This window comes from Diabrotica virgifera, chromosome 8 (assembly GCF_917563875.1).
Source record: "Diabrotica virgifera virgifera chromosome 8, PGI_DIABVI_V3a".
Lineage (NCBI taxonomy): Eukaryota > Metazoa > Arthropoda > Insecta > Coleoptera > Chrysomelidae > Diabrotica > Diabrotica virgifera.
Window position 1 is genome coordinate 157,791,892 of NC_065450.1, and position 14,982 is coordinate 157,806,873.

Consider the following 14,982-nt stretch of genomic DNA (forward strand, 5'->3'; position numbering starts at 1 on the left):
TCAAAATATACCTAAAAATGTAAATTATAAATAAATTTTCAGATTATCAACAGGTCTCTATAATCCTACTTAACCATAAGTATACAAATATGTGGTGGATTCGACAAATATTCAAAATATCTCGATAATCACTGGCTTATCGAAAAAGTACTAAGAGGCAAAAAAGTTTTAGAAACATTGTGTTTAACTAATGGTGCCACAATAATAATTAAGTGGAACGTACACATAAGTTTGGGGGGGGGGGGGGTTAAGTGAACAAAACCCCCATAAAATTTTTACGGGAAGCTCAAATTTCACTTAAATTTTTTTTAAGATGCTGCTGCCATAAGAAATGCCACATGTCCATTTTCAATAAAAAATCTGTAAGAGTTTTCGATATACAAAAAATATCGATTTTAATTTTGTAAATTCAAATGGCTGTAACTTTTTTTGTGTGTACTATTGTATATAGGTAAGTGAGGTTCAATCAACCTATTTTTGACCCTAGAATCTGTGGTATAATTTATGACCAATCTCTTCGGGACACCCTGTATAATAAGAAATACCGTTGTGGTTCCTTTTTTCACAACACATACCTATGATTAAAAAAAATTCAAAAATGTAAATTTTACCTACCAGTCGATTTAAGCATACTTTCAAAAGGACCTCGTGAGTCAATTCTGTTGTCCAGTTTACCATCTGTAGTTATTTCTACCTCTATAGGAGGATCTGGGATGGCTCCATAGCATGTCTAAAAAAGAATAGTTATTTATGAAACAGTTCGTGAAGTATGCTTTTTTGCGAGCGCACACGATTTTTAGAGCACGATCGACAACGGAGTGAGTGCTATACATCGCGTAAGTTCGCAAAAAGTACTTCACGCACAGTTTCATACAATATTTTATCTACGATAAACAAATAACAAAACTGTAACTCTTCGTCACTGGAATTGATTTCTATTCTACAATTTTTAGAACTTTGACATTTAAAAATCCTAACTACTTTCAAACCACACAACTGTCAAAAATTTTGTTGTAAGTCATTGCTCATATTGTCATCACCATGACAACGCGAAAGTGAAGGATATTTGATTATATGAAAGTGTGCCAAAAAACCAATTGAAAGTGTGCGAAAAAGTAAATCTCATTTAAATACACTGTTATTTCACGCACCCTTTAAACTCTTTACGCACTGCTATCTGTAATGACAGTTTTCACAAACTAAAAACTTATACTTAATATGACATAGAGTAAATAAATATATTTTTTCTACAACCGTGTAAAAAATTATTTAGAACTACATAGGAGCGTTAAAAATGCTACTTTAAGGCACTAGTGCTTTAAAAATTTCAAGGCACTGCAGTTAAAAGTGAATTCTCAAATTGTGAAACGTCAAAATATTTATATTTCATTTAATTAAGTTTGTTATAGCATCAGTTTCAAACGGTTTAAAACCATCAGCGAATAGCGGACCAGCGCGGGTAGAGGGGATAGCACTGGTGACTCTATTATGTTCTCTCACGCGAAAGTGAAGGATATTTGATTATATGAAAGTGTGCCAAAAAACCAATTGAAAGTGTGCGAAAAAGTAAATCCCATTTAAATACACTGTTATTTCACGCACACTTTAAACTCTTTACGCACTGCTATCTGTAATGACAGTTTTCACAAACTAAAAACTTATACTTATTATGACATAGAGTAAATAAATATATTTTTTCTACAACCGTGTAAAAAATTATTTAGAACTACATAGGAGCGTTAAAAATGCTACTTTAAGGCACTAGTGCTTTAAAAATTTTAAGGCACTGCAGTTAAAAGTGAATTCTCAAATTGTGAAACGTCAAAATATTTATATTTCATTTAATTAAGTTTGTTATAGCATCAGTTTCAAACGGTTTAAAACCATCAGCGAATAGCGGACCAGCGCGGGTAGAGGGGATAGCACTGGTGACTCTATTATGTTCTCTCACTGACCAACTGTTTGCTGATGGTTTCTGGCTAGTTTTACTGTTTGCTAGAACAAACAATATTAATAGTACAACTTGCGCAATTTGAAAAAGGTGGTTTAAAAGGTTTTTTAAAATTGAATTTAAACTGTATTATTGCATTTTTAACGCGTTTGTAGAAAAAAAAAGTTTATGTAACGGTATAATATTTTCGCTAAGAATTTTTAGACATTCCCCTCGAGTGTAGACAACCAGTTTTACCTTTTACGGGTCATAGGTTTCATGGTTTCCGCAATTAAACAAAAATATTGTATTTTATAAAATTATAACGTTTGTAGAAACAATATTGTATGATATACGTGTTAAAAAGTACATTTTTAAGGAACTCATGTGAATTGCAGAATTCGCTTCGCTCATTCTGCAAACTTTCATATGCGTGCCTTAAAATTGTACTTATAACACTTATAAATAACTATTATGCGTATTATACACATAAATACTATACTATAATAGTGGTTTTGAATTTTTTTAATGCTTTGAATGACTTAGTCGAATTTGTAAAATTATCTTTGTCGCTGTATGAGTATTTAGCTCACCTTTTTTTTAATGGTCATAAGAAAACAACAGTATACTCTTTACTTCTGTCTCCTCTAACTGAGTTTAAAAACTTGTTTAGTACAGTCTGTATTATCAGAGCATTAGTTACCTATGAGCATTTTCCTCATGAAGCAAAAAACATGAAAAAACCCATACACTACCTACAGAGCTACATTACCATTACACTGAACTAAATTATAGATTTTATTTTTTGTAGCCTTTAGCCTATTTTCCTGTGGCTCTAATAGTAATACTTAAGAATTTAAGAGTAGTTTTAATGGACTATAAATAATTCTACCAGTAGATAGTTATCTCAAATTGTCAAAAAGCAAAACGCATAAGAAACATTCAGGATCTACGTCTAAGGCTAGGGCTTCACGAGCTACATTATTGACGCTAGCAGTGCAGTAAAATGAAGTGTGGTAAATAAAAACACAGCGATAATACTGGGATGAGCCCACTGAGCTGTAGATTGTCGCTCCAGAGGGGAATTAGTGGCGTCGTCAAGGTCATGTAGCCCTAAGCGAACGGCTCCACGAGCGAGAAATTTACGGCAGCAGTGGAAGTAAAATTACGGCGGCAGCACAGCTGTAAAATAATGGCTCCATGAGATCGACAACTTACAACGTGCATAGTGCCGCACGTGTTAATCTTACAACAAAAGGAACTTTAGAAGTGACCATCCCTATATTAGACGGGGCTCTATCATCGCCCCCGTTAGCGAAATTATTCCGATTTGAATTTTTTGCACCAACTTACTCAAAAAGAGGTCCTTATTACAAATCCACAGGGTGCCAGGCGGTGCCGTGGTCGAAAATTGTTTAAACAATTTTTTTTTAACAAATTTACAAATATTTCACGCATATAAATCGACAACAATCAATTTTAGAGAAAAATCCCAAGAGACCTTTTTTCTCAGAATGGCCCAAATTATCTAAAAATAAATTTGTACGAAGTGAAAAAATTATATTTGTGAATTTGTTAAAATAAAATTTAAATTTTCGACCAAGGTACCGCATAGCGTCCTGTGGATTTGTTATAAGGACATCTTTTTGAGTAAGTTTGTGCAAAAAAATCTAATCGAAAAAATGTCGCTAACGGGGGCGACGATGCAACCTGAATAGTAGCGCTAATTGTTAATAATTAAAAATAACAGCTTTGTAATAAAATAATTACCAAAATTTCTTCAGAATCTTGAAGGAGGGGTTTTAAACTTTGATTTTATCACTTTCTGACTTTCATAATGAAATTTTAAATCGAGTTATTAGGCCTTTAAAAGGGCCAATTTTGCATTTTTAAAATTTTAAAGCGCGTATAACTCGGCAACAATTATTTTAGAGAAAAATGGCAACAGACGTTTTTTACTCAGAATGACCCAGATTATACAGTGATGAGCGCGCTAATAACAGGCAAAATAGCGCAAAAGATGGAAAACATAATATATTGCGAAACAAAAAGAGATGAAACTAGTGGAGATGGAAACGATCGTTATAATTGTATAAATTAACTTAACATTAGACAGTTTCCCACCTTCCCACCTTAGACAGAGGAGTATGACAACTGTCAAGGTGACAGTAGAATTTTATAAAATACTTCTGTCACAGACGTCTAAAGGTGGGAAACTATGTATCTAGCGGCCAATCCATTAGAAATCGACTCCAGGAAGTAGAGATAGATGCTTGAATTCCTGTGAGAGTGCCTGTGTTATCCAGAGGAAATCGCGCTCATCGTCTTTAGTGGGCACAAGAACATGCAAATTGGGTTAGATGTGAGCGGGCCTCTATTTGGTTTACAGATGAGTCCCGATTTAGATTTGCACCAGATACAAGACGGATAAGAATTTGGAGAATATCTGGCAGTGCTGAACGATTGGCCACCCTGCAGGAGGTTCATAAACAACAAGGCGGCAATATAATGTCATGGGGTGGCATTAATCTTGGTGGAAGAAACAATCTCGTTTATTTGGAACGGTTTCTAAATGCAACAGACTACCGCGATATTATTCTCGAATCTATTGTTGTAGTCTTTGTACAACAAGCAAGTCCTGAATTTCAATTAATGCACGACAACGTGCGTCCGCATACTGCCAGCGTCGTGCGAATATTCCCCGAAGATAATGAAATATAGGTTTTACCATTGCCTGCACAATATCCAGATTTAAACCCAATTGACCATGTATGGGACCTACTGATTGCTTTAATACAAGACAGCCACTGTTTGAGGGCCTTTCAATGGAGTGAAACAGAATACCGCAGCAAGACATTGACCAACTGATCAAGAGTTTGCCTCACATATGTAGGACAGTAATCAACAACCGTAGAGGTCATACACTATACTACCTTAATCTAATGACCCCTTTGTTGGGAGTTGAGGGGCAACAAATTAGTTATTTATTTATTTTTTTTGCAAGTTTTTGACTTATGGAGGTCTTTACTAATTTTCTTAAGAGCTATTGCGATAATTCTAAGTAGAAATTTTTATTTTATATTCGGGACACTTGTTTATAACTTTTTTGTAAAATATTTGAAATGAATTATTTGAAATCCTTCTTTAATCTCGCATTTTTTTTGTCAACTAGATTATTTTGATGTGTGTATTATCGGCAAATTTGTGCAATAATTGACTTATCCTTTCAAACGTATTTGGGAGTTTCCGAAAAGAGAGATATGGGAAATTTGATTATTAATAAAACACTGAACCCAATTACAAACTAGTATATTTCATGCAAATTTGATAACATACTGTTAGGGTTTTTCCTGATATCAAAACAAATTAATTTTAATTAACTGAAGATTATCTTGTCTAAATACTAAGGTCAGCAGTATATATTGTAAGCTAATTATATTAAATTGTAAATAGTAAAAAATAAAAACTAAATAAAAGTCAATGACCACATACCAGTGTACATTTTTATTGTATATTATATTCATAACAAGAATAAAAAAACCGCTAAACGCCGTACAAATAAGTGGCGGACACAATATTCCAGCTACAAAAGAGACCATCTGAATATTACGTGGCGCAAAAATGTATGTCCATTATGATGGAAAATTAAATTCTAGTTTTATTTTCAAAGATTTTTCCATCAAATTTGCTAGATTTGAAATAAAACGAGCCACAAAATAGTAACTTTGATACAGTTTGCATTATGAAGCTCTTTTGTGGCGCGTTTAGCAAATATTATAGAAAAATCTTTCAAAATAAAATTAGAATTTTATTTTCCATCACAATGAAAATACATTTTTGCGCCACGTAATTTTTATATAAGCTCTTTTGTAGCTGGAATATTGTGTGCGCCTCTCATTTTTACGGCGGCTGCGTTTAGCGTTTTTTTATTCTTTTATCAGGAGATTTTCAAAGGATTTTTTATAAATTAAATGTGTGAACTTGAATGTAATGTTTCTCGATTACACGCTAAGCGTTATAAATGGTCGCCTTTGTCGCATTATTGCCCAAATGATCTAGTGGTTACGACACTAAACTTGTGATAGGGTACTCCGAGTTCATATTACCACCATCCCAATATTTTTTTTCAATAATATTATTCTGTGTGTGCATCTAATGTACACTAGATTCTTTTCCTATTCGGAATAGATTGAAAAAAAATTAGGATGGCTGACAAATAATTAACTCGGATTGCCCGATTAAATTTAGCGTCATAAAAACTACAACTAGACCATGTCGACGATAATGGTTAAATGGATTATATTTTTGGAGCTCGATAACTTCTATACGGCTTCAATACCGATTTTGATCACTAACATGAGTTTTAAAGTTATTGAGAAGTAGTGTCTGATCCGTCTATGGGCAAATATGATAACTGAAGCTATTATAGGATTTAGTGAGCTTGAAAAACCGTTTTTCCCATAGGAAGTGGATTTGATTTCCCCAGATATGAGGTATACACCGTTAGACGCTAAATTAGACTTTAGACGTCTTCCTACAAACGCTCAGTTATTGGCGCAATTCTTAGGTTGAAATTTTAAGTAATTGCCGAAAAACCAAAATTTTCAAAGTTCGATTTTTCAGTTTACTGCTATACTGAGCCGTGTTTATATCCGATCCCGACCACTTAGGCATCACTTGAAAGCATAAGTCAAGCGCTATCGATTTGGTGTATTTGCGGGTTTCCTGTCTCTGTTTGAACCTATGTTACATACCCCCAAAAATATGCCGTGTAGTACCTACCCAGTCCTATAGCTGGCTTATGGGTGTTTTAAAGTCACAAACTACACCGGTTCTGAATCGGCCCTGGCCCCCTCTTGAAACATTAGTATGGTATAGTTAGACCCAAACCCAGACATCCAAAGTGAAAGTTATCCTCCAACACCAAATTGTTTTATATGGTCCATATAATGTTCAGAAAAAAGTCACACCATTTTGAGCGTCGGGTTTGGGGGGGGGGGGAGAGGGGGAGAAATCTGTAAAATCGTAGTTTTTTACGTTTTTCGTCAATAGTTCTAAAACTATGTGGTTAAGCATGAACAACCTTCTATACAAAATTGTTCTACATTAAATTTGAAATAAAAAAGGCCCAATGCATAACCCTTCTTAAATGAACGGTTCCAAAGTTACGGAGGTAGTATAGTATAATTGGTCCAAAAAAAGACCTGACCCAGACATCCAAAGTAAAAGTTTTCCTTCAGCACCAAATTGTTCTATATGGTCCACATATTGTTTAGTAAAAAGTTACACCATTTTGAGCGTCCGGTTTGGGGGGGGGGGAGATGGATGAGAAGTCGGTAAAATAGTAGTTTTTTTAATTTTTTCGTCAATATTTCTAAAACTATGCCTTAGCGTAAAGAATGTTCTATAGAAAAATGTTCTACCTAACATTTAAAACAAAAAAGGTTCTATACATAATTGTTATAAAATCAACGGTTCCAGAGTTACGGAGGGTGAAAGTGGAGGTTTTCGATACTTTTTATATTTACCGATTTCTCCCCCTCTCCACAATTTGGTGTTGGAGGATAACTTTCACTTTGGATGTCTGGGTTTTTGGTATAGTTATACCATACATTGCCCAAAAAATATAAAAAGTATCGAAAACCTCGACTTTCACCCTCCGTAACTCTGGAACCGTTGATGTTATAACTAGGGAGCGGATTTTATGCTAAATGCATATTGCTTGCATATTTCGCATATTTGAGAACTTTACCAAATTTTGCATATTTTTAACGAAATATGCATATTATGTGTCTTTTAAAAACATTTTTGTCCAAACGAAAAAATTCTAAAATTTTTTAATTCGTCACAAAATATTCCCCCGCACATCCTGTCATGTCTTTTCGAAAACTACCTAAAATCGGCTCAATAACTACTTTTTCGGTTTTTTTAGAAAATACCCGAACTTTACCCACAAAGTGCGTATAGTACGCCGTCATAAAATGATTGTAGGATGTTAAATACCCTATTGGCAAGAGAGTATTTACACCTCTAAACATCGTTTTACGATTCATCTTTAGTCTCTCAATGCGAATGTTTAGTTTTTGGGTAAAATTACTTCTGTTTGTGAATAGTGCAATATACCGAAAAATTCTAGCTTGGTTTATTTCCGGATCAGAACCTATCCCCAGCTTCTTAAACTTAAACCAATGAAAAAGTATTCTGCAAAAGATGTAGGAAAATGGTGAGTTTGAGATTGTTTCCTCATCTTTGTCTTTAATAAATAATATTTGGCTGCTTCTTCAACATTTTAAGTTTAAACAGTTTGAAAAAGTATGTGTTATTGTCGTAGATAACATCTTAGCGAAAATTTTTGGTTACAAAGAACGTCGGGACAGAACTACATAAGTCAAAATGCAAGAAGAGGAGCGAGTCGAAAGTTGATCATTGATCAGTTATACTTTGATAGTAGACAATCGTTGATGACTTCATCCAATGAGCAATATAAATTTAATTTGCATTTATCCGAGGTGATGATTTGTGCAAAAATACCTTTGAAAAAATTGGAAAATCCTATGTTTAAAAGTTTTTGGAAATATATTCAAAGAAAAGTGTTCCCGATGAAAGTACATTGAGAAAAAATTACGTACATCTTTACAACAATACCATAAAAAAATCAAGAAGATAGTGGAAAATCGATACATTCATTTTATTTTAGATAAATATGTGGTTTCTCACAAAGCGCATTTTTTGAAATTATTGTGCATATCTTACGCATATTTCGTAATTTTTTACTGCATATATATGCGCATATTTTATCAAAATTGCTTGCATATAAATCCGCTCCCTAGTTATAACAATTATGTATACAAGATTTTTCTGTTTTAAATTTTATGTAGAACATTTTTGTATATAAAATTGTTTACGCTAAAGTATAGTTTTGGAAATATTGGCGAAAAACGTAAAAAAACTACTAATTTACCGACTTCTCCCCCATCTGCCCCCCAAACCGGACGCTCAAAATGGTGTAACTTTTTACTGAACAATGTGTGAACCATACAGTACAATTTGGTGTTGGAGGAAAACTTTTACTTTTGATGTTTGGGTTAGGCCTTTTTTTGGACCAGATATACTATACTACCTCCATAACTTTGGAACCATGCATTTTAGAAAGATTATTCATACGGCCTTTTTTATTTCAAATTTAATGTAGAACAATTTTGTATAGAAGGTTGTTCATGCTAAACCGCATAGTTTTAGAAATATTGACGAAAAACTTAAAAAACTACGAATTTACCGATTTCTCCCCCCCTCTCCCCCCAAACCCGACGCTCAAAATGGTGTGACTTTTTTCTGGACATTGTGTGGACCATATAGAACAATTTGATGTTGAAGGATAACTTTCACTTTGGATGTCTGGGTTATGCCATCATTTGGATCAACTATACTATACTACATAGAAAAAAATCAGATCGGTGTAACTTTTTCACACACATACATACATACATATCCACAAACATATTTCCCTTTTTAAATAAAAACTGAGTCAATTTTTTAGCTCGGTAACTTTTGAATGGTATAATATAACCGATTTTCAAAATTTGACATGCATTGGAAAGGTAAAGACTAATACTATCAGAAGCCGCAGAAGTCAGAATAAAATTTTCGAAATTTTTGGGAGTTTTGAGGAGAACGAAAAACAGACCCCAAATGGGAAGGGCCAAAAAACCCACACCCTTTGACCAAAATAAATGGTTGACATATCGATTGGCTGGTATTTTCCTAAACGGAGAAAGGTAATCGATTGGCTGGTATTTTCCTAAAGGATTATGAGAAAGAAGAAGAAGAATATCCCTGGGATGTGAGTGTAAACGTGCTTTACCACGGTATTACACTGCGCGTCAGAGAAAACGGGTATCCCAAAAATGGATCATTTTGATATCTCGTATCTACTAAACCTGTTATCTGATGTAAGTATTTTTTTTTAATATAGCCTTATTCTTTAAAAATATCGCTGTAATAATATTGTTGCTAAACATGTACATTTTCATTGTATACCGGGTGTACGAATCAAACTGTGTTTTTTTTTTCACAGTTTGCCACACCCTGTGAAATATAAGCATTTATTAAATACTGAAATTAAAACCTAATTATAGCCTAGGGTTTTCTTAACATTCTGTTTTTTGATTCATTCGCTTATGTTGAGTATTAAAAAAGTTAGGTATGTACTTTAAAATTAGCCATGTTATTCATCAGTACAGGGTGTGTCTAAATAAGTGTGAGAAACTTTAAGCGGTAGTTCTGCATTAAAAAATAATGACAGTTTGCTTTATAAGCGTATGTCCGCAAATACTTCCTTCCTTACGGGATGTTAAATTTTTTCTTACAAACTGACGATTTTTTTATTGCTTTAAAACCGGTTCAGATTTGCAAATGAAATTTGGTGTTTTTTTAGACGTAGTTATTGCACATTTGTTGACATACAATTTAAGAATTTTATATTCACCATTGGCGTGCATACGGGTAATATGATCGGTCATACTATGTTAATCCTTTGAATTGCTTAAAGGTATATTTGTTTATTCGGATTCTTTGTCGACTATTTTAAGCGTTTTTACCAGAAAATATACAGGGTGTTAGTAAATAAGTACGAAAAACTTTAGGGGTAATTCTACATCAAAAATATATTAACAGCTTGCGCTATAAACGTAGGTCCGCAAATGTTTCGTTTCCGAGATAGGAGGTGTTGAAATTTTTATTTCAAATGCTAATTCAATTGCCAATTTATTTATTGCTCTAAGACCTCGCTGGTTGAGCTATGAAAATAAAATTTGGTATATTTTAAGAAGTAGTTATTGCGCATTTTTTGACATACGTACAACTAAAAATTTTGTACCTATCCTTGACACGCATACGGGTAATGATCTGAATTTTTTTAAAAGTAAAAATAGTACGACTAATTTTTTTAAAGGTAAAAATAGGTCGACTCAGCCTGAATATAATGAGTACCTTGGGTAAAACTAGGGGTAATATTAGCCGGTTGAAGCGTAGCACTGGCCCTGTTACCTTCCTTGTATACCGTAGGCCCTAGATATAGTAGACAACCTTGCTATAATCCAAAAGCCGCGTCAGCGGTATAAAACGGGAGACTATTTATAAAATAGTACGCCACTGAGATAATATGTCAGACTTAAAATAATTTTTAAATTCCACGTTTAGTTTATGATAAAAAACCTTTCCTGTCTTTTTTTTTATATGGTGCACCGTTTTTATGCAAGAAAATAAAACATCTTAGCGCGTATTTTTCATTTCTTAATTGTAGCTCCATTATCAAGAACTATCCAATACAATAATACTAAACTAGAACAATAAGAGAAAATGTCACTAATAAGATTTTAACTAGGTGCAAAGCTACAATAAATGTTCAAAATGACCTCGTTCAGATGTGACAGAAGAATTTTATATTCATCAGTGGCGCGCGTACGGGTAATGGCCTGAATTTTTTTAAAGAAAAAATAGTATGCCACTGAGATATTTCAAATTAAAAATCGCTTTTGAATTCCTCGTTCAATTTAGGATAAATAGTTATTTATGATATAAGTGTTAAAAGTACACGTTTAAGGCACGCATGTGAAAGTTTGCAGAATGAGAGATAGCGAATTTTGCAATTCACATGAGTGCCTTAAAAATGTACTTTTTAACATGCATATCATACAATATTTTTTCTACAAACGTAATTACAGGGCAATATCTACAAAAACTTTTACTTGAACTTGACTGGCATTCCATTTTTATATTTTTTTAACATTACATCAAAATTGCCTATACGGTCAATACGAACTGCAGTGCCTTAAAAATATTTTAAAGCACTAGTGCCTTTAAGTAGCATTTTTAACGCACGCATGGAGTGCTAAAAATTGTATTTTTAACACGGTTGTAGAAAAAAATCTTTCTTGCCTTTTTTCATATGATGCGCCGTTTTTATGCAAAAAAATAAAACATCTTAACGTTTACAAAGTACCTAAATATTTGAAGTAAGTTTCTATGCGTATGGAAACTAACTCGAATATTTTGTAAGAGTTAAAGATATTTTATTTTTTTTTTGTATAAAAACGGCGCCTTATATGAAAAAAAAGAAGAGATTTTTTTGTCGCTAATTATACGATGAATTCAAAAATGATTTTTAATTTGACATATCTAAGTGGCGTACTATTGTTTGCTTAAAAAAAAAACTCAGACCATTAAACGTAGGCGCGCCAATTATGAATACAAAATTCTTAATTGTATGTCCAAAAATGCGCAATAACTACCTCTTAAAACCCACCAAATTTCATTTTCATAGTAACGAGCTTTTTTAATAGGGGAAGGTAAGAATATCTTAAATAAACCAGAAGAATAAATCAGTTTGACTATGACATGGACAATAACTAAAAAAATGTATGTTAAGTTTATTGTAGGAAGCAGACCTACCTGAGCTTAAAAATAAAAACAATCAGACTGCAGTAAATAGTTATTGAGTATTACCATAATTATGAAATGGTCAGAGTGGCCACAAAAATATAAGCTGGACGGTTGAAAATTAGACAAAATTGTTGTTTTCAGATGAGAACGATTTCTTCTACAATGACGGCGATCTCATGTTGTTACAGTAACAATAAAAAGAGGTATTTAAACATCTGTTAAAAAACAATTAGGGCTGCTTTTATCCTAAAAAACCGGTTATCTTTTGCCGACAGAAGACAAGAAAAAAAAATACTTATACAAAATTTCTACAACTTCTCTGACTGCATCTTTCCACCGTCCTCTATCCGCCATCCTACAGACCTTCCCCCATTTGGTCTTTCCCAATAATAAGGGGATTAAGATAAAAAAGATCAAGGCAGGTTTTGTTTATATTTGATTCAGAGTTGGAACACCATGTCCATATAGCTATTTCAGCATCCTTATGCCTCATCGGTGAAGCTCAGAGGGAGCTCATAAGGGGATTGTTGTTACTGCCTATCACATATTCTCCCCATCTTAATCTATTGGGATTTATTTATATCTCACTTGACTTTCCTTTCCGAAAAGAGAACTCGTTATTTTACCTGCAGCTCCATTCGTTTGTCACGCTATCTCTGCAAGAGCAGATATCCCACACAAGCAATTTATTTACTTGTCTTTGTTTACGTCCATATTTCGCTTGGTATATAAGGCCATACAATATAGACATATCCGGATTGTTGCAACTCGTGAGAGTAGTTTTGACTTCATTAGATGTTGCATTTCAAAGAAAGATTTGTTTCCGGCCATTATTTGAGTTTTAACTTCTTGTTCTATTTTGCTGTTATTGTATTGCTTCTAGATATTATTTATATTCTTTAACCACTTCAAAGCTATGACCGTTTATAATAATATTTTGCCGTATTCAACGTCGGTCTTAATTTGTTTTTGAGATATTTAATGCAGATTTTTCAAAACTCTATGACGCTTTGAGTGATTAGGAAACTTCCCACCTATTTGTCCAATTTTGATAATCTTTAAGCTTTTGTAAAATCTAAAATTCCCAAAATCAATATCACAAAAAAAAACAAACGTGATTGAAGCTGATCCTAATACGGTTTTGACATAGACATATCATAAAATTGTGAAACACTTGATGGTATGTCAAAAAAACAATTAATAATTCGTAGGTACATAGAAATTTACATGTATATATAGTAGTATAAAAGAGTTTAAAGAAAAAATATTACTTACAGCGATACAGAGATAGATTATACTGGACACATAAATTAATTTAGCAGACATTGTTGTTCGAACGGGTTTGGAAACAAGATTGGCGTTCCGTAATATTCATCTGTTTTTATATGCAAAATTCAGCGTCTTTAATATAGACCAAGAAAAATGATCTTAATGGGTTAAATAAATGCAAGTACGAAAATTGTAAATTTAAACATTATTTATAAGGTGGCATTTTACTTTACTGTTTGTAAATGGAAAGTCAAAATAAACAGCCAAATTAAAATATTATTAATTTTTTTACAATTAAAAACGGTTTCAAAATTTGGTCTATTAATATGATGCCACAATTTTTTCGAAAGTTCGGTCAACGATAGTTCCCAGTGTGTAGCTTAGAAAGTCCATGGGACGTAGGTCTAAAAAACTCTTATTCTGAAGCTACAGCCTTCTGAAGTTATTGGATTCAGGTGTTCAGTGTATGTTAAGCGCACTAATTCACGGTCAAGTGAACGAAAATATTTATTATTGAAAGAACAAAGACTCATTTCCTTTATGCGTATTTGCGTGCTGCATCTGAGTCCGTGGTAAAAATAAATGCATCGTATGTCTTCAGAAATCCTCCGAAAAGTCATCAAAAAGCTTAGGTAGAGCGATAGAAAGTATATTAGACTGCTAGAGCGAAATAAGAATTATCATGCTTTCACGACATTTATCCAATACCAGTATAATAGCTGCTTCTTATTTAGGCGCCATCTGCGCGACGAAGGTTGGCAATCATCATTGCAATTCTAACTTTTGATACTACAGCCCGAAAGAGTTCAGTTAAGCTGCATCCAAACCATTCTCTGAAATTCCTCAGCCAGGACATTTTTCTTCAACCTATGCTGCGCCTTCCCTGAATCTTTCCCTGCATTATTAATTTTAGCAGTTCATATCTGTCATCACGTGTTGTGTAACCCAAGTATAGCAGTTTTCTTATTTTGATGGAATCCAATATCTCCAGTATCCCTGCTGTCCTTTTTGTTTCTTCGTACTTCTTCATTGGCTTTTCTGCCTGTCGGTTATAGCTGCAGTTACGCCTTATCTTCAGAAAACTACTGAACAGTGGAGAATCTAGGAGGATAAGCAAAATCTTCCACAAACACGGTCGAAAATGAAAAAAAAAACAGTGTTGAAACATAAAAAATATATTAGCTGACATGAAACTTCAACCACATACAGATAGATTCAACAAAACAAACTAGCTAGTTCGGAAAATTAAGGGAACTTAGTCATGAAAAGTCATGAAAAAGGACAGTGTGACAACTATATGGGAATAGCTTTAAGTACTAGACACTGTACACAAAATCTGGCAA

At 33.4% G+C, this 14,982-nt stretch overlaps 1 protein-coding gene across 1 annotated transcript in view; it reads right to left on the reverse strand.

Moving 5' to 3' along the window:
• Positions 1–13,729, reverse strand: part of LOC126890407 (microfibril-associated glycoprotein 4-like) — a 53,071-nt gene extending 39,342 nt beyond the window's left edge. Inside the window, exons 1-2 of the mRNA XM_050659312.1 lie at positions 13,646–13,729; positions 616–730 (exon numbers count right to left, since the gene is read on the reverse strand). Coding sequence (XP_050515269.1) covers positions 616–730; positions 13,646–13,696 — 166 coding nt within the window. The 5' untranslated portion in view covers positions 13,697–13,729. The remainder of the gene's footprint in view (positions 1–615; positions 731–13,645) is intronic.
• Between the last annotated feature and the right edge of the window lie 1,253 nt (positions 13,730–14,982).